This window comes from Catharus ustulatus, chromosome 16 (assembly GCF_009819885.2).
Source record: "Catharus ustulatus isolate bCatUst1 chromosome 16, bCatUst1.pri.v2, whole genome shotgun sequence".
Taxonomy (NCBI): Eukaryota; Metazoa; Chordata; class Aves; order Passeriformes; family Turdidae; genus Catharus; species Catharus ustulatus.
The window spans coordinates 14,365,407-14,382,728 of NC_046236.1; the positions used below are offsets into that span (position 1 = coordinate 14,365,407).

Here is a 17,322-nt window from a genome sequence, read left to right on the forward strand (position 1 = left end):
CCCCCCGCAGGCCCCGCCCCCGGCCCCGCCCCGGCCGTGACGCAAGCGGGGATTGGGCGCTACTTCCGCGCGCGGGTGGGCGGGGCCGCGCCGCGCCGCGCTCCCATTGGCTGAGGCCGCGCCGGGGGTGCGCGGGGAGCGCGGGGCGGGGGCGCGCGGGGGCAGCGCCGGGCCCGGGCTGGTCCCGGTCCCGGTCCCGGTCCCGGTTCTCGTCCCGGTTCTGGTGCCGGTGCCGCCTCCCCTCGGTCAGTGGGGTCGGGGGGGAGGCTCCCATCCCGCCGGTGCCAGCGCCGCCGGTGCCCCGCGAGGCTTTGCGGTAGGGCCGGGTGAGGAGCGGGTGACCCTTCCCGTGTCCATTCCTTCTCCGGGATGCCCCTTCCTTCCCTGGGGTGTCCCTCCGCGGGGTGCCCGTTCGCTGGGGTGTCCCTTCCCTGCTGTGTCACTTCCCCGGGTGACCCTTGCTCCCTCTCCGCACGCAGGTGTCCCGGTGGCGGCGGGAGCCTTTGTCCCGGAGGAAAGCGGGGCAGCGGAACCCCTTGTCCCCAAACCCTCCCGCCCTGCGGCCGTGCCTGTCCCGGGGTGACAGATCCCCCAGCCCGGGGTGACCCTCCTGTTCTCCGCAGGGCGACCATGGCGGCGTTTTGGCAGCAGCGGGGCAGGCGGCAGGAGAGCGGCGGGCTGGGCAGTGTCATCGACGGGCTGGGCAGCGTGTTCGATGTGCTCTTGGCCAACGCCAGGCTGGTGCTGGGCGTCAGCGGCGCGGCCGTGCTGGCCATCGCCACGCTGGCCGTCAAGAGGGTAAGGCTGGGGTGGGGGTCACAGCAAGATGCCCAGGAGAGTTGGGTTGGCCCCAGTGTGGTGGGGCAAGATGTGCCCCAAACTTCAATGTCTGCTCCTGAGCTCTTCCTTGTATATGGCACGAATGCCACCGGTGCTGGCAGTGACATAGGGATATGAGTACCATGGGCATGGAGCTGCCTGCTGCCACCCTTTGGGGCCATGTATCCGTGTTCTCTTTGCCTGGAGCATTTGGGATACAGTGTCCCATCCCAAAAGGTATCTGGGCCTTAATTTGTGTCTGGGTATCTGTTTGCCATGTAAAACCTGCAGAAGATGATGTGTGCATTTGTGGCTCCCCAAACTGGGTGTCATTCTCAGCAGAAGCCTTGAGTGGGGCTGTCTCCCCATGTGTGTGCTCCAGAGGGGATGTTGTCACCCATAATTCATGGAAAACAAAGATAACAACTTGTCCTCTTGGGTTTTCCTTCCCTCCAGCTGATCGACCGAGCCACCAGCCCTCGGGATGAGGGTGATCCCAAAGCTGAGCAGAAGTCCCTGGAGGAGAGCTGGCAGGACTTGACACTGATCAAGACAACACCAAAACCCCCTAAGAAGCAGAGAAGGGAAGACCTCAGTGAGCCTCTGCTCTCTCTAGCTCGGCCTCTGGTGCCAGGTGAGGCTCCCACTGCCCAGCCAGGCAGATCACCTTGGTGTGCTCCGAGTGGCCGTGCCGGGAGCTCTGCGTTATTTTTAGCTCAGTGTCCGGGAAGCTGACCCGACTGAGCCTGCCCTCCTGGGAGGCTCCCGAGCCATGGCCCCTTTTTAGGCAATGCCTGTGCAAACAGGAGCTCTGATGACAGCTGGGGTACCCCAGCCAGCACTGCGGGGTGGGGGCTGTCGGGGTTTGTTTGCTCTGGAGCAGTCGTGGCTGCGCTCGTTTTCTGGGTCAGCTCTGACTATAGGAAGGTGTGCATGAGAGCTGCTGCAGACAAAGGCTGCCTTGTCCTGCTGCCCATGGAGATGGCGTTTTTCCAACTGGGAAACTGGCCCAGCTTGGTCCAGGGCATGTCCTGAGATACTGGACCCAGAGCAGGATTGTTTGTAGGATCCTCGTGTGAGGAGGTGGAGGGACAGGCACTGATCTCTCTGATGACCCGTGACAGGATATGGGGGAACAGCAGGAGCTGTGTCAGGGGAGGTTTAGGAAAAAGTTTCTTCCCCCAGAAGGTGCTGGAGACTGACCAGGCTTCCCAGGGAATGGCCCATGGCCCCAAGACTGTTAGAACTCCAGCAGTGTTTGGACAACACTCAGGGACAGGATGGGATTGTTGGGGTGTCTGCATCCAGTCGGACTGGATGATTTTCGTGGGTCTTTTCCAACTTGGCATGTTCTGTGATTCTCTGACCCTGGCAGCAAGTCCTTTGCCTGGTTCCCATCTCTGCCTGGGAACAGTCAGGTTTTGGGGTTGATTTGGTCTCTGCATGGCTGAAAAATGCTTTTAACATCAGTGGGACCAATGAGGTGAGATCAATGTCACCTCCAGAGGGGTGGGCTGAGAGCTGGGCGCCCAACTCATGCCTTCCCTTCTGCTGCTGAGGGTTTCAGGTGATGTGCTCAGAGCTGTGACTTCTCCTTTCCCTTCTCACAGACCCCAGGGGCTGCTCTGCCCCTCTGGGGGCTCCTCAGGTCAAGTCCAGCCCCCTGCGCTGCCTCACGCTGCAGGAGAAGCTCCTCTCACACAGCAGCCAGCTGGCTGTGCCCGAGATCCAAGCATCCCTCGTCCCACAGCTGGCCAGGAGCATCTGCACCCAACTGCAGAACTTCCTGCGGAGCAAATTCCCAGAGCTGCCCTTCGGCCGCCTCTTCCTCAGCGGAGCCCTGCTCGATGGCCTCGAGGTGCTGGCAGCTGATCACATCCACCTCATGCTCCCAGTGGTCCTTGACACCGGGCTCTGGAGCCTCATCTCAGGAGAGGACACCGTGGTGAGGAACCCCCAGTACTGGATGATCAAGAGGATCGATCTGGGGTATTTCCCTCGTGGGTGCAGCCCCTGGGACAGGTTCATTGTGGGCAGGTACCTCTCCTCCAGCGTGCTCAATGAGACCCTCCACAAGCTGCTGGTGGCCTCCATCAACTGGCCTGCCATCGGTGGCCTGCTGGGCTGTGCCATCCACCCCGTGGTGGCCTCCCGGGAGCTGAAGCTGGAAGTCAAACACGATCAGGTCGAGCTGAACATCACCCTTTTCCCACTGGTGGAAATGGAGGACAAGGTTCTTCTGGCTGTTCCTCCTGAAGGATTGGTGGAAAACCTCTGGCTGGAGAGCTTTTACAGGGCAGAAGTCTCGAGGGTGAAGGAGCTGGATGCCGGTGACTCCGGGGCTCGGCAGCTCTGCCTCCGCATCCTGAACGGCGTCTGCAGGAGCCAGCCCAGCCTGCACAAACTGGGGGGCAGCCCCGTGACCCACGTCATCCTGCACCTCAGTGACACTGCTGCAGACTGGGCAGAGGAAAGCCTTGCTGACAGGTTCCAGCAGGTGCTGGAGGAGCTGGTGGCCTCGCTAGAGAAAGGAGTGCTGCCTTCTTATTTCAACCCCAAAGTCAACCTGTTCTCCGGGCTGTCGGAAGAGGAAATAGATGAGATGGGTTTTGTGCTCTACAGGGCCATATCTGAGCCAGAGGTCCTGCTGAAGTGACCCCTGTGTTGGGAGCTCCTGAATGTGGGGTGTTGCTCCCCTGCCTGCTGCTCCCCGCTGTGAGGGCTGTGATGCTTCTAGTTGACTAGTCAGTAAGAGGCAAAGTTCTTGCACTTTATGAGAAAAAAAAGTTTCCTGTGTGAATAAAACGTGCCTGAGCAGAGGTGGGTGCTGGCAGAAGGAGCCTCTGCTGAAGCTGGGGTGAAGGCAGCCCACACCACACACTGAGTTCTGTCTGCTGGGAGCCCAGTGAAGCATGTTTGGTCCCTGGCTCCCAGTGTGCTCTGCTGTCCCAGCTGTCAGGTTCCCCTCACGCTCTGAGCTGGAGGGGAGCAGCCCCTTCCTGCTGCTGTGTCCTGCAGACCCCTCAGGTGCCACGTCCTGGGTTGGTCCTGTCACCAGCACCCCACGTGGCCTCACTGTGCCAGCACTTGGGGCAGAGGGAGGGAGCCTCACCCACCTGGAGGATTCTGCCAATCCCAAATAAGTCCTGTGGATGATCTGGGTGTCTGGGTGCTGGATGGTACAGCCACAGCAAATGGGGCTGGGGGTTTATTCCTTGGAAACCCTTCCAGCTGCCAGAAGGGGGGAGCTCAGCCCTACCTCTTTGTTCTCACAGTGTTGATGCTGCCCCAAAGAGGGGCCCTTGTCCCATGCAGTGTTTTGCTGGAAGATGTCCTGAGAAAGAGCTGCTGCCTCTGGGGAAGCTCCTGGTTCAGCTGGAGGCTGCAGCAGGGCTGTTTCCCCTCCCCAGAGGGTGCCAGTGTCTGTTTGCAGGTACCATGTCCCCTCCTAGTCTGTCTGGTCACCTTTTCACACATGCATTGCTGCTGTCTTGAGGTCCTTTTTCCCTGGAGCCCCAGGTGTGGGGCGGGGAAGCAGGGCAGGAATGATGTCGTGAGCAGAGTGCTTGCAAGAGCTGAAGTGGTTTATGCTGTTTATTAAGAAGATATATTTTGTTTGGGTATTTTGTTGTTTTGTTTTTTCTTTCCTTTGAGTGGCTGCTAGTAGGGTTTGGTCTGGCTCTAGTCCCAGAGAAAAGGAATTTATTCTTGTATTTAATGGGAAGAGCTGGTTTTGCACGCGGGTGGAGCTGGAGGAATCCTGTGGACTTCACTGTGAGCAGCTGTTGTGGTTTAATTTTCTTTACAGCTATCATCTTGTTTATGGGAGGAAAAAAACCTGCTTTTCTTCCCAGTCTGACAATTACTTTGTTCTTCCAAACCACTTCCCAGGTGTTAGTGATGAGAATAAACCTTCCCTGTGCACACTGCTTCTCTGGTGTCAGCTCTTGTCTCCTTCCCCCTGGTAAGGGCTGGTGACCCCCTCAGCTGTGGTGGCTTCCTGGGAACCACCCAGGGTGTGTCCTTGCTGTCTGGAGAGCTTGGTGATGGTCAGATCTCATCCTGCAAAGTCTCTTCCTCCTCCTCTTCCAGAGCCCTTGACCCACAGAGTGCCTGGCTGCAGTGTGGGAGCTGTCTGCACTGAGCTTGTCCCACTTACAGGGCTCAGCTGAGCACTGACCAGGGTGAGACTCCTAAAGCTGGTCCTGGCTGATCCAGCTCCAAGGTTTAACCTGCTCCCTGTGTCCTGCCCAACTGCATGCCACTGCTGTTGGCATTCCAAGGTGGCTGGCCAGGCTGCTGCCCTGCCTTGGCTCAGTGACTGCATTCCAAAGCCTCCTAATCCTGTTATTTTAGCCCAGGGTGTGTATTTTTAGGCTATGGCTGTTAATGGTGGGAGTGAGGGCTACAAGGAAATGCCAAAACCCAAATTCTCTTGACTTTCTGCATGGATTCAGACCTGATAGCAATGGACTGCTGCAGGGTTTCAGGCTCTCTTTCAGACCTGTGCTGCTGTGGGCTCTGCTTCCAGCTGCCTTCCAAGTGCTCCAGACTCCTGCCTGTCCCCTCAGTGCTGACCCCAGAACTGCTGTGTGCCCAGGAGCAGGATCCTGAGCAGCCCTGGAGGTCCTGGCAGCACAGCACACAGGAATCCTGCAGGTCTCCCTCCTTTGATGAACAGAGGAAGCCCCAACAGCGAGGGAAGAGGCAGCCTGGCTTCCCAGGGAGTTCAGTCTGAACTCAGAAGAGGAAAACAGAGCTTCTCTTCAGCTCAGCCAGCTCTGTCTGTCTGTCCCAGGTCAGCAGATGCAGCTGGTGAGATAAAAACCACTTTTCTCATCTCTTTGTAGCTCACTTCTAAATTACTGCAGGGAGTTTGTGCCAAGAAAGCTCCTGTATTGTTCCAGTGATTGGCAAGAGCAAGATTTGGCTGGATGCTTATACAGTAAAAGCTTCATTGTTTTATGCAGGAATAAATAACTAGGCAGAGCTAAGGTGTCACTGCATCAAATTTAAAATTTAAATAATATTTTAATAAGAAACTCATTAGTTTGACAAAAATAACTTTCATCAGCTAGCAGCATCACAAAGGCATGTCTCAAACTCTGAGCAAGAACTCACCTTCAAATTCAAGAACCATCTAAAATGAAGGATTTTCCTGAGCTCTGCAGCTGAGCTCTTCCCAGGGCAAGCACCAGATCCAGCTCCTCTGCACCTAACCCTCCTTCACTGGCAGGGACAACCCAGGTAAGGGTGAAAAAAAAGGGAATTTGCTCAGGTAAAATAAACTTAGAAGGGAACTTAAATTCCACACTGTGGAAAGCCAGGGACTGAGCAGAGCTCAGCAGCCCTGGTGTCTGAGCTGGTGGCCCTGATCCAGCTCTTCCCTGCATGGAAAAGCCAGGAACAACCACCAGCATGGTGCAGGGGGATCCAGTGCAGTTTTCCTCACAGACTCAGCTTCCAAGTGCTTCCTTGAAATGTTCAGACTTTCCCAATCTGCTCAGCAGAATAGCAGCTGGAAACAAAAGCTGGAAGTGGAACCACTTTTCCAAACTGGTTGAACCCTTGCTGTAAGAAATGGCATCCCTTGGCAGGAGCAGCCTGCAACCAAACCCTCCAAAAAACACTCAAGGGACTTGTTCCTAGTGTCCAGTTCCTCGTGGTAGAGGTGGCTCCTGCAGCAGTTCACAACCCTGCTCCTGGCAGCCTCTCAGTGGTTCTGGGGGCAGGTTTTCCTTGTGTGCCCAGGCTGGTGGCAAATGCTGCAGGTCCGTGGTTTCTTGGCAGCAGATCCTGAGGAGACACTGCCTGGTCTCTTGGCCTTGCTTCCCAACCCTCTGGAGAATCCATTGCTGCCAAAGTGGCTCAAAGAGTTATCTTCAGAAGGGCCTAGAAATAAACAACTTGAATTTAAGGACTTTTGAAAACATAAATAGGTGAGAAACACAAGGTAAGTTCAAAATAGCAGATCAAGGATTCGCAGATTATTCCTGAACCTGCATTTGCTTCAGACTTGTCTGAACAGTGAGATGTTACCCATTTGTCCTGCAGCATCAGAGACATGTGGGAACAGCAGGGGGGAAGCTGAAGCAGAAACAAAACATGGCAGAGAAGAACTTGGGGTTTAAGCAGTTTCAAAAACTTGATTTTACCCCTTTAGGCCCAAATGTCTGAGGAGGATCTCTCACAGACCACACCTCCCCCTCTGGGACCTGGTTATCAGTTCTCTCTTTTGCATCCTTATTTTGTCATTGTTTGTGTTTTCAGCATCTTTCCACAGAGTTTAATCTCTGATCAAAGCTCCAGAATGACTTGCCCTTTCTAAACTAGGGCAGAGGCAGCAGCACAGTTTCCCTGGCATGCCAAGTGGGTTTGAATGTCTCCACAGAGGGACACTCTGTCACCTCTCTGGGCAGCTGTCACCTTTAATGTAAACTTCTCCCTCATGTTGAGGTCAAACTTCTTGTGTTTTAGTTTCTGGCCATTGCTCCTCATCCTGTCACTGAGCACCACCAAAAAAAGTCTGGCACCTTCTGGCACCCACCTTTGAGATATTTACATGCATTAATGAGATCTTACTCTTCTCTTCTGCAGACTAAACAGGCCCAGCTCCCTCAGTCTTACCTCAGACCCCTCACCACCTTTGTGGCAGCTCCTTGTTTAATTCAGCTTAAGAACAGCCCCCATCCCCTGTGTGTGCCCCCAGCCCAGCCATACCTGGTGCCACGTTCTCATCTGCCCACTGGAAGAATCCACACTGCTGTTCCCGGGGCTTGGGGCAGGTGTGGAACTGCCTGCCCTTGTTGGGCCCGTCCTTCTGCACGGTGCGAGTCACGACAGGCTCCTCACACCTGCACACGGTGCCACCTCCAGCATCCGAGCTGCTGCCTCCCAGGGGCTCCCTCCCTCCTCCTGGGCGCTGCAACCCTGCTGGGGCTCTCCCAGCAGAGGGCTGGAGCAGCGTGGAGCTTCTGTCCTGTGGCTGCTCATCAGCCCAGAGGAAGAAGTTGCAGGTGCTGGAGCTGCACTTGTAGAACTGGCGGCCTTTGTTGGGCCCCTCCTTGCGCACGGTCAGCAGCAGCGCCTCGCTCCCACAATTGCACACCACGGCATTGCCATCGTCTGGGGCAGCTGCAGGAGCAGCCCTGGGGGTCCTGGAGGAGTTGATGGTGAGCAGGTGTCCCCGTGCCAGGTTTGAGGTCCCTCTGGCTTGCCTGGTCTCACTGCTGGCTCTGTTCAGTGAGTGGTTGGTCTGCAGGTGATGTCCTGGCTGGGTGGATGATGCAGGTTGGGATGATCTGTGCAAGTACTTGAGGTCCAAAAGCTCTTTCAGCATCTCATCACAGCCTCCAATGCAGCCAATGAACTCCAGGGGCATCACAGGGGGAACACTGCCTTTCTTGAATTTAAACTTCAGTCTGCAAGGAAAGGAAGAGTCAAAGTCTCCCAGTTTCTCATCAACACACCTCAATTTATACTTGAACTTTTATTTATTGTTTTGATTCTGCTGTATGGAGGCCAGTTTCCCCAACCCCTCTTCTTTCCATCACCAAGCCAAGTGCTACTCCAGCTTTCCAAGACTGGAATGGAAAATGGTTGCCCAGCCTGGCCCATGGAAGTCTCTGCCCAGTGTCCAACAAGGGATAACTGGCATGACCTACCTGTGAACTGGATGGGGTTTACACACATCACAGATGCTCTCGTCCCTGGTGACATCCAGCACAAAATCAGGGAACCAGACTGCAGTTTTACAGGCTGGATAGCCCATACAGCTGAGGTAAAACCTGCCATGGGACAAAGGCACTGGATGAGGAAGAGACAAACTCAAGACAGTTGGGGATCCATTCTCGTGTCTTCTCAGCCATTAGAAATTGTCAAAACTGCAATTTTACTGGGGAAATACCTACTTGAGAAGAGATTCAGCTGAGTCCACACAGCTTATGTAGCTGGTGGAGTCAGCAAGCTGCAGCTCAAGGTTTCCAAGCTTTTACAAAGGAGGTAAAGGAATGCCTGGAGAAACACAAACCAACACAGGAGGCCACAAGAGGGAAAGTCACCAACCCGCCGTTCTTCCTGGTCTTCAGGACCATGTCACTGTTGCACTGGGGACATTTCCGAACAGAAACAGGCGTTTCTGGGTACACCTCATCCTGCTCTGCAACTTCTGCAGCTTCTCCAAGATACTGAGCCAGGGCCTGGTCCAATCTGTAAAGAAACAAGCAGAGCATCCTGGGTGTCTGTGCAAGGAACAATCAGGTGCTGCAGTGACTCAGAGCCCCCACACAGCCCCTCTGAGCTTCTCCACGAACTCATTGACTCAGCACCACGTTTCTGGAACAGGAAAGGTGTGGGTACAACACCAGAGGTCAGTGCATGTTGCCATCCCCAAATTTAATCTTAACTGCTCATCCTGGTTTAAATCCTTAGCTGGCAGGGAACTGCTGACAGCGTGCCAGGCTGCGAGTCATCCTTTCCCAAGCAAAAGCCTACACACAGGGGGCAGAGCTCCAGGGAAACTGTGACAGGATCCCTCATTGCAGGGAAACAGCATGACAGGATCCCTCATTCCAGGGACACAGCATGACAGGATCCCTCATTCCAGGGAAACAGTGTGACAGGATCCCTCATTCCAGGGAAATGACATGACAGGATCCCTCATTCCAGGGAAACAGCATGACAGGATCCCTCATTCCAGGGAAACAGTGTGACAGGATCCCCCAATCCAGGCTGAGCCCCAGATGAGCAGCCAGCACCTCTCAGCAGAGCAAAGCAAAAGGAAGAAGGCAAAGACAGCACTCACTTGTTGGCTCTGGCCACAGCTTCAATGAAGACTTGCTTGTACTTTTGGACCTGCTGTTGCAACACTGCAGATTTGTCTTTCTTCCCCTCACAGATCAGTTTTAGATCAGCTTCCAGCTCAGCTCGAAGGTCAGGCTTGGACATCTCGTAGCCCATGGAATCATAGCCTGAGGAATATGTGGAATGGTAAGAGAAATGAAGGAGCAAATAAGGACTCTGCCACCTCTTTAAAGCCTCTCCCCTCACCTTCCACCAGCCCCATGCCCAGCTGGCCGGGCAGGAAGCGCTGATCTGCCGTCAGCCCCACGTACATCCGCGTCTTGATCGTCTCGATGTGCTCGGCGTGGGTGGCATCAGTCCCTGCAGGCACAGAGATGTCAGTCAGACCAGGGGCAAGAAGAGATTTCCCCTGTGCCCAGGGACAAGGACATGACTTATAGTGAGGAGCAGCACTGCCTTTGTGCCCCACTGGCACTGAGGCCAGCAAATTGGACCCAAAATTGCCCATTGCCCTGAGTACTGGAGGTGCTCTGCATGCTCCTGAGGATGTTTGGACTTTGCCCTCTATATCCCTTTTTTCTGCACATTTAAGTCATTCCTTATCTACAGCAACATTTGGAGAATTCCCTGGGGAGAATTCCCTCTGCCAAGAGCAAGAGGCCACACTGCCCAGTACTGACCAATGCCGTGTTTTTCCATGAGAGCAATGAGATCTGCTTCTGTGAGGAGCAAGGGAGGACTGGTTTCCCCATCCACCATCTCCACTGTGCTGGGCTGAAAGCGAGACCCTTTCTGATACAGTGGGATAACCTGGAGGGAAGGAGAATCTCTTTGAAACCTTCCTGCTCCATTCACTCAGGACAAAAGCTCTGAGTCCAACAGCCAGAAATCATCAAAAGATGTTTTGCAGTGAAGTGCTGCTTCAGCCTCTCCCATTTATGTTACTCCAGGGGATTACCTTATCACTCCACTTGTCATAGGGATACACTTCCAGGTAATTTCGAGCCAGGATCATGAGTCCCTGAGCAATGAATTGCTCGTTGGCAATGTCGATCTCCACAGTTGTCTCCTGTCCTTTGGCATCTTGAGAGCAGCAAGCCAAGAAGTGGCGCACGATGAATTCGTAGAGTCTCTGCTCATTGCCCTGAGATCCAACAGTGAGAAGGGTCAGTGTCCTCCAGGGTTAACAGGACATCACAAAATCAGTGGGATCTCAGGTGAGGATTTTGTGCTAATGACCACATTAAGACTTTTATGTTTGTTTATCAGCCCATCCAGTTCCCTCTGGTTGCACCCACCTGCAGGTTGCTGGTGTATTTTGTGGGGTGAATGGGAGGGTGAGCCTGATCAGATTTGGTTCCACTCCGAGGGGTTGGCCCACCCTCATCCAAAATCCTCTGTGCAAACTGTCCCCAGTTTGGGTCCTGTGTTTGCTGTTCTACCAAGGCAGAGAGGTTCAGCTCCTTGGGGAAAATGTTGGTCTCGGTTCGAGGGTAACTAATGAACCTTAGCAAGAAAGACAGGAGAGCACTTTGTGAGTTGCTCCAAGATGCTTCCCATTTCAAACAAAAGGCCATTTAGTTTTAAAAGAATTAAGTTAACCAAGCCAAGTCTTGTTTCTTACCCTTTAGTATAGAGTTTTTCTGCTATTGTCATCGTTTCCTTTGCATTTATTTTCAGTTTGCGGGAAGCCAATTTTTCCAGTTCCTGCATTGGGAAGAGCCAGAAAACCCAGAAGTATTAGTGGATAATTCAGAGCAGTGAGTAAAACATCTGTTCAAAGCTCTTTTCAGACAAACTATTACAGAGTTCAAACATACCACAGTGTCCAGGGGCAGGGGCCTCCATTTGCTCTTTGGCTTGCTCACAACATCAACAACAGTCGCTACCGGATCCTAAACAGAGTAAGCAAAACCCACATCTCCTTCAGGAGTTTACACAAACTGTTTTTTAAAAGTCTTGAACAACACAGACACAGGGAATGTTTGGCTGAATCTGGATTATGCAACTATTTACAAGCTTTCCTACCTCCATACACATCTGGTAAAGGACCAGGCATGCTGTGTGATTGAAGAGCCGATTTCTCTTCCAGTTGAAGATCACGCTGCCATCTTCATGGTCGTGGGTCACTGTGATGGACAACAGAGCTGGCTGATAGAGGAGCCACAAAATGGAAGTACCACAAAGGAACTTGGAAACCTTCCAGTTCTGCTCAGTGGTTGTGGCAGAGGAAGAGGAAACCACCTCTGCAGTATTTTGTGTTATTGCTTCAATGTTTTTCTTTTCTGTCCACATCAAACCCTGGACTGTGTTTCCCCAAACAGTTAAAATTACCTTTAATTTTATAGAAGGCTTCAGGAACAAAGGCCTGGATGGCTTTAAAGCGTTCAACTACAAATCCCAGTGTGGGGAACTGGCAGCTGCCATAGCTGATGAGCTGATCTGCTAAAACATCAGGGAAGATCTTCCGCAGCCTCAGAGTCTGGAATCTGGTGAAGGCAGCACCTGAGGAAACAAAATGGGCACCACAACTGAATACAATAATGTGGAATGATAATCACAGCACTTTTTTCAATATTCTGAGCGTTAATTTTACTCTGTTTAATACTCAGTTGAAGAAGTTTGTCAGTGCTGCATAAGCTATAAATTTAATATTTACTTCAAGGAGAAATTTGCTGTTTTCAAGAGGAATTTCTTCACAGAAGAGGCTTTTAAACATTGGAATGGACTGCCCAGGGAGGTGGTGGAGTCACCATCCCTGGAGATGTTCAAGAAACAACTGGATGTGGCATTCAGTGCTCTGGTCTGGTTTACAAGGAGGGGATGAGTCACAGGTTGGGAGTTGATGATATTCTGATTCAAAGAGCACATTTCCAGTAAAACACAAGGTATCATTTAATCATATCTGATCTAAAAATCAGGTTTATGACACTACAGAGGACATTTGCCTCGAGTTGAGGTGACAGTAACAGATGTTTACGTGCCTATCCTGAGGTCCAGCTCCTGCCTGACGTCCACGGCGTCGCTGGTTTTCTGGTCGGGCTGGGTGAGGTTCTCACAGGCTGATCTGACAGCATGGAGGGTGATCTCAGAGAACCGCGCTCGGAAAACCTGCAGGTTTGGCTTCACTGCCACAAGAGAAATCAGAGTGATTCAAACACCAATGGAAAGGAGCAGCTAATAAACAGCTATTGAGAGAGCATGCTCTCAACTGATTCTACAGCTTTTCAACAGCTGGATGCACTTCAGGTCTCTCACAGTCACATATTTATTAGAATTAGTTTATTAGTTTATTAGCATTTAACCTGGACAAAATAAAATTTGAGAATTTGCCTCTGCTAAAGGAGTTGTTACAGCATTAATGGAACTCAGACTGATGAAGATGCTCTACACACCAGCTTTGCACACGTGGATGATCTCAAAGCCAATGTTCTCTCCTTCTCGATCACAGTCAGTCCAGATCACCAGGGCTTGGCACTGCTGGATTTCTCGTTCAAGGGTTCTCTGAGAGGAGAAAAACAACACAGGGAGAACATTCCAGGCCACTTGCTCTGTCATTTCATTTCAGAATGACTCACTGAACACGAAATGCAATGTGTATCCATGGAGATGGGTTGTTGCAATAACATTTTGTAATTGTGTGTCTCAGGAGATCAGGCAGCTTTCAAAAGAATTGAGTCATTTATTTACATCTAATTCTGTTAAAAACTTTGGCTTGGAGCAGGTTGTACCACAATCTGTTTTCTAAAAATGTCTTTTTCTGTAAAACTGAGACACAATCATCAATTCCACCTTGTTGGAGAAAAACATTTCTATTTTTAGCTGTTCCTCCACTGCACTACAAGAGTTTCAGTGTCACAAATGAACAGCATATACAGTCCTAGGAAATTTGGATGTTAAGGACAAAGGTAAGATCCTCCCTCTGTCTGGAACAGTACTTGTTGAACCCCTGAGCTGTTTCAAAATCTTAACCATGATGTACCTTGATATCCAGGTAATTTTCAGGGCAATACTTCTCAATTTCAGCATCAAAAAGAGCTAAAGGGTTGCAGCTATGCCTGGAAAACAGAGGAGAAATGTGTGTGTGCATCACATAAACTAAAACACCATTTGTGAGACACCAACTGGTGCTGCCTAAGTATTGGAATTAATGTATTTTATTACAGGCCTTGTTTCAGACAACAGAGAGTTCACATGAAATGCTCAGTAACATTTAAAAGCAACAGAATGAAAAAACAGCCAGAGAAAACAGCAAATCTGGAAGGCAACATTTGAAGCCCAGAATACAGAAGGAGGTAAGGCAGAGAAAGCACCTTGCTCCCCAGAACAGCTCCCAGCTGAACAAAGGACACAAAACCATCCCATTCTGGAATCAGTTTAATTTCCTGTGCCTGCCTTGATGTATTTTAATCAGTATTATGTCTTCAGGGGGTTTTAGCACTCTGAAGACAGAAATTTGAAACAATATTTTGGCTATTTTCTATAAAATTTGGAACTCATCACCCTGCTGTGAGTCAGAATCCCTTCCTGCCCCTTTGTCTTTGAGCTTGCAGTGTCCCAAGGATGTGTCAAGGAGGTGCCTGCAGTGTCAAGGATGAGAGCAGGAGGTGACAGCCCCTCCTGTGAGGGGCAGGAGGTGACAGGAGCACGAGGTACCAACCATTTGCGAAATGGCATCATAAAATCAAGAGCCAGTAAATGTCCTGACACGGATGTCATCACCATGGTAACTTTCTGCAAGAGATAAAGCAAGGAAATTAGTGGCCATCACTCCCCAAAATCTCCCCTTAGCTCTCAATTTACAAGATTAGTGACACCTTTCTCCTGTTAATCCCTGAATGTTCTGGGTTAGGAGGGAACTTAAAGCCCATCCAGTGCCACCCCCTGCCAAGGACAGGGACACCTTCCACCGTCCCACATTGCTCCAAGCCCCATCCAACCTGGCCTTGGACACTTCCAGGGCTGGGGAAACCAAAACTAATACATCATAACAAGCTCTATCCATGGCCTTGTCCTCAATATTTTTAGGAAGCTCCCAATTCTAAACAGCAACATATTTTTGACTGACATAAAACCAGAAAATTGAAAGAGAGCAACAAAACAGGTGGTTGAGCCAAGAAAACAACATCTGACTTTTCCTCATCTTTGGGCAGAACATCCCCATGGCTGGAGCTGTGTTTTGTAACTCCTGACAAATGGCTTTTATTAATTAGTATTTGTACTTCATTAATCCAGCAACAGATTGAGAGAAAACTCTTACCTGGCCAAACATCTGGTAGTCATATTCATAGATCTTGTTGAACTTAGAAAACCCTTCTCTCTGGAAGGAAAAGGAGAATTCCTGAGTTTCTGGCTTTTAACAGAACACAAATTCTTTTTTTTTTTTAAATTCAATTTTTTAACAGGAAACAAATTCATCCTGCCTTGCTTTGTCCAGACTGTGATGGAGCACAAGAGGCACATGGCAAAGGAAAACCAGGTACTGGAGCTAATGGGAATTGCAGCAAGGGGATGGAAATCTCCTGTATCATTTATGGAGACACTGAAATGGTGATTTCCAAGGTAAGAGGATTGTAAACCATTCCTGTAGGTGGTTCCAGGGTTATCTCCCCACGAATAATGAGCAAATGATTTATTTAATGGGGCTGGCCAGTGCTCAGAAACTCCTAACAAACTCTTGTCTTGTTCCAAGTGACAAGGAGTGTCCCCAAGGCTACCTCCCACCTAACTGGGACTCATGGAAGTTTTTAGATTGTGTATTTCCTGTTTTATTTTTTACAGAAGCAGGATGATGTCTTGGTTGGAACTATCAGTGCCCAGGTTCTCAATAACACCTTTTATTCAAATAAAGGAGGGTGGAGCCACGTGGGGGTCAGCATCTTTTCCCAGGTGACAAGATGAGAGGAAACACTCTCAGGCTGTGCCAGGGAAGGTTTAGACTGGACTTCAGGAAGAATTTCTTCATGGAAAGGGTTATCAAGCATTGGTGGAGTCACCACCTCTGGAAGTGTTCAAGGAACATCTGGATGTGGACTGGTGTGGGTGCCAAGGTGGGGATCATAAGTTGGACTCAATAATCTTAGAGGTCTTTTTCAACCTCAGTGATTCTCTGATTCTGGTCTAGTAGCACCTTAGTTTGGAAATTCCTTTGTTTGGTGATTATGCAAACTGTTACCAGAGCAGCAGAGAGTAGAAATCTTTGAACTTTTCTTCTCAAACCACAGCCTGTTTTTGCTTTATTTGGTGATCTCCAGTAAACCCCTGACACTTGCTGATGCAGGAGTGGTGTTTTTAGACAGGGAGCTGCATGCCAATGGACGGTGAGAGTTTCTGAAGCCCTTGTCATACACTGCTAATCCAGGAATGACCCAGGGAGCCCTCACCATGCAGCTCAGTGCCTGGGGAAGGCAGCCTGGACAGGGAGAGCCGAGTTCCCACTGGACTTAAACCACAGGGACCTGAGACCCCCAAATACATTTGGGCAAATGGTGTCTGTCCACAGAACAAAGCCATTCTTATGTGTTCACGGACAAAAACTGTGTCCAGGGACACAGTGCCAAGTGTGCTGATATGAAGCATCCACACCAAGCTCTGCTGACAATGCTGATAATGCTGATAATGCCGGCTGCCACACACCACACGGACCCTCCCCAGCCAGCTAAGCCAGCCCTGTCTCGGTGCACCAGGGAGCAGCACGATGTGGGTGGGGTGTTCCTACCCTCCGCATCCTGCTGTTGGAGAGCAGCTCAGCGATCCCTCGGGCAGCATCGTTCTTCTCCGCCACGCACAGCACCTTGCGGATCCTCTGCAGCGCCAAGTCCTCCGCGGCCCGCGAGAAGAAGCGCCAGGGCTGGGGCAGCATGGTGCCCCTGGTGAACAGCCGCACGTAGAGGTTCATCACAGGCGGTGAGGCCGGGCCATGCTGCTGCTGCTCCGCGTCCCGGGGCCGGGGAGATCGGAGTGTCACCGCTGGTGTCACCGCTGGTGTCACCGCGGGAGGGTCAGGACAGCGCCTCGGCGCCGCACGGGGATGGAGAAGGCGTCACCCTGTTCCAGATACAGCTGTGAGGGGGAGCCTCGGCCCTCTCCTGCCCTCACGGCCCCTCACCACCCCTGATCCCCCTCGGGCTGTCCCTTACCCGGAGCTCATCCCCCTCCCCCTGGCCCTTCCCCAGGGCAGACCAGGCCCCTCGCCACTCCATATCCCCCCTGGAGCTGTCCCCTACTCGGATCTCATCCCACCTCGGGCTGTCCCTTCCCCAGGGCAGACCCTTGCCGTTCCTTTCGCCGTTGTCCCCCCGGTCCCCCCTCACCTCCCAGATCTCCCGCGCTCCGCTGTCGCTCCCCCTCACCGTCACGTCCTGCCGTAAAGCGCAGCCGCGGCGGCGGCACGGAACTACAACTCCCGAGATGCCCCGCGGTGCCCCTAAGTGTCCCCTCCCGCCGCCGCTCCGCCTCGCTTTTCCCCCTTTCCCATCGCCGCTGGGCCCGTCCCGGGGTCGGTAACGACAAAGGGCGACGACGGTGAAAATAAACAACTCCAGCTGAGGAAGAGGAGGAGGACTCGGCGTCGCTTCCTGCCGGCGGGGTCGGAGGCCGCGCGTCATGTGACTCCAAGATGGCTGCGGGGCCGTGAGGAGGCGGCGGCTCCGGCCATGGCGGCGGCGTGAGGGGGACACGGGGCTGCGGCTGCGGCGGGGC

At 52.2% G+C, this 17,322-nt stretch overlaps 2 protein-coding genes across 6 annotated transcripts; one reads left to right on the top strand and one right to left on the bottom strand.

Moving 5' to 3' along the window:
- The first annotated feature begins 164 nt into the window (after positions 1-164).
- Positions 165-4,748, top strand: MIEF2 (mitochondrial elongation factor 2). 3 transcript variants are annotated; one of them, XM_033074546.1, is made up of 4 exons: positions 165-326; positions 624-798; positions 1,276-1,453; positions 2,430-4,748. In XM_033074546.1, exons 2-4 carry the CDS (start codon positions 631-633, stop codon positions 3,473-3,475), a joined length of 1,392 nt encoding a protein of 463 aa, XP_032930437.1. In that variant the 5' UTR covers positions 165-326; positions 624-630; the 3' UTR covers positions 3,476-4,748. The 3 variants fall into 3 exon arrangements, with proteins under 3 accessions (XP_032930437.1, XP_032930438.1, XP_032930439.1); XM_033074547.1 differs by having other exon boundaries at positions 165-316; XM_033074548.1 differs by having other exon boundaries at positions 179-245.
- A 1,082-nt stretch (positions 4,749-5,830) lies between these two features.
- TOP3A (DNA topoisomerase III alpha) lies at positions 5,831-17,273 on the bottom strand. 3 transcript variants are annotated; one of them, XM_033074480.2, is made up of 20 exons: positions 16,974-17,273; positions 16,340-16,668; positions 14,882-14,941; positions 14,282-14,355; positions 13,604-13,679; positions 13,017-13,125; positions 12,606-12,749; positions 11,956-12,126; positions 11,650-11,750; positions 11,442-11,516; positions 11,246-11,328; positions 10,920-11,127; positions 10,580-10,765; positions 10,302-10,431; positions 9,868-9,981; positions 9,623-9,788; positions 8,884-9,027; positions 8,484-8,606; positions 7,540-8,240; positions 5,831-6,711 (listed from the first exon to the last, which is right to left on the bottom strand). In XM_033074480.2, exons 2-20 carry the CDS (start codon positions 16,517-16,519, stop codon positions 6,533-6,535), a joined length of 3,024 nt encoding a protein of 1,007 aa, XP_032930371.1. In that variant the 5' UTR covers positions 16,520-16,668; positions 16,974-17,273; the 3' UTR covers positions 5,831-6,532. The 3 variants fall into 3 exon arrangements, with proteins under 3 accessions (XP_032930371.1, XP_032930370.1, XP_032930372.1); XM_033074479.2 differs by having other exon boundaries at positions 16,935-17,273; XM_033074481.2 differs by lacking the exon at positions 16,974-17,273 and adding an exon at positions 16,864-16,921.
- Between the last annotated feature and the right edge of the window lie 49 nt (positions 17,274-17,322).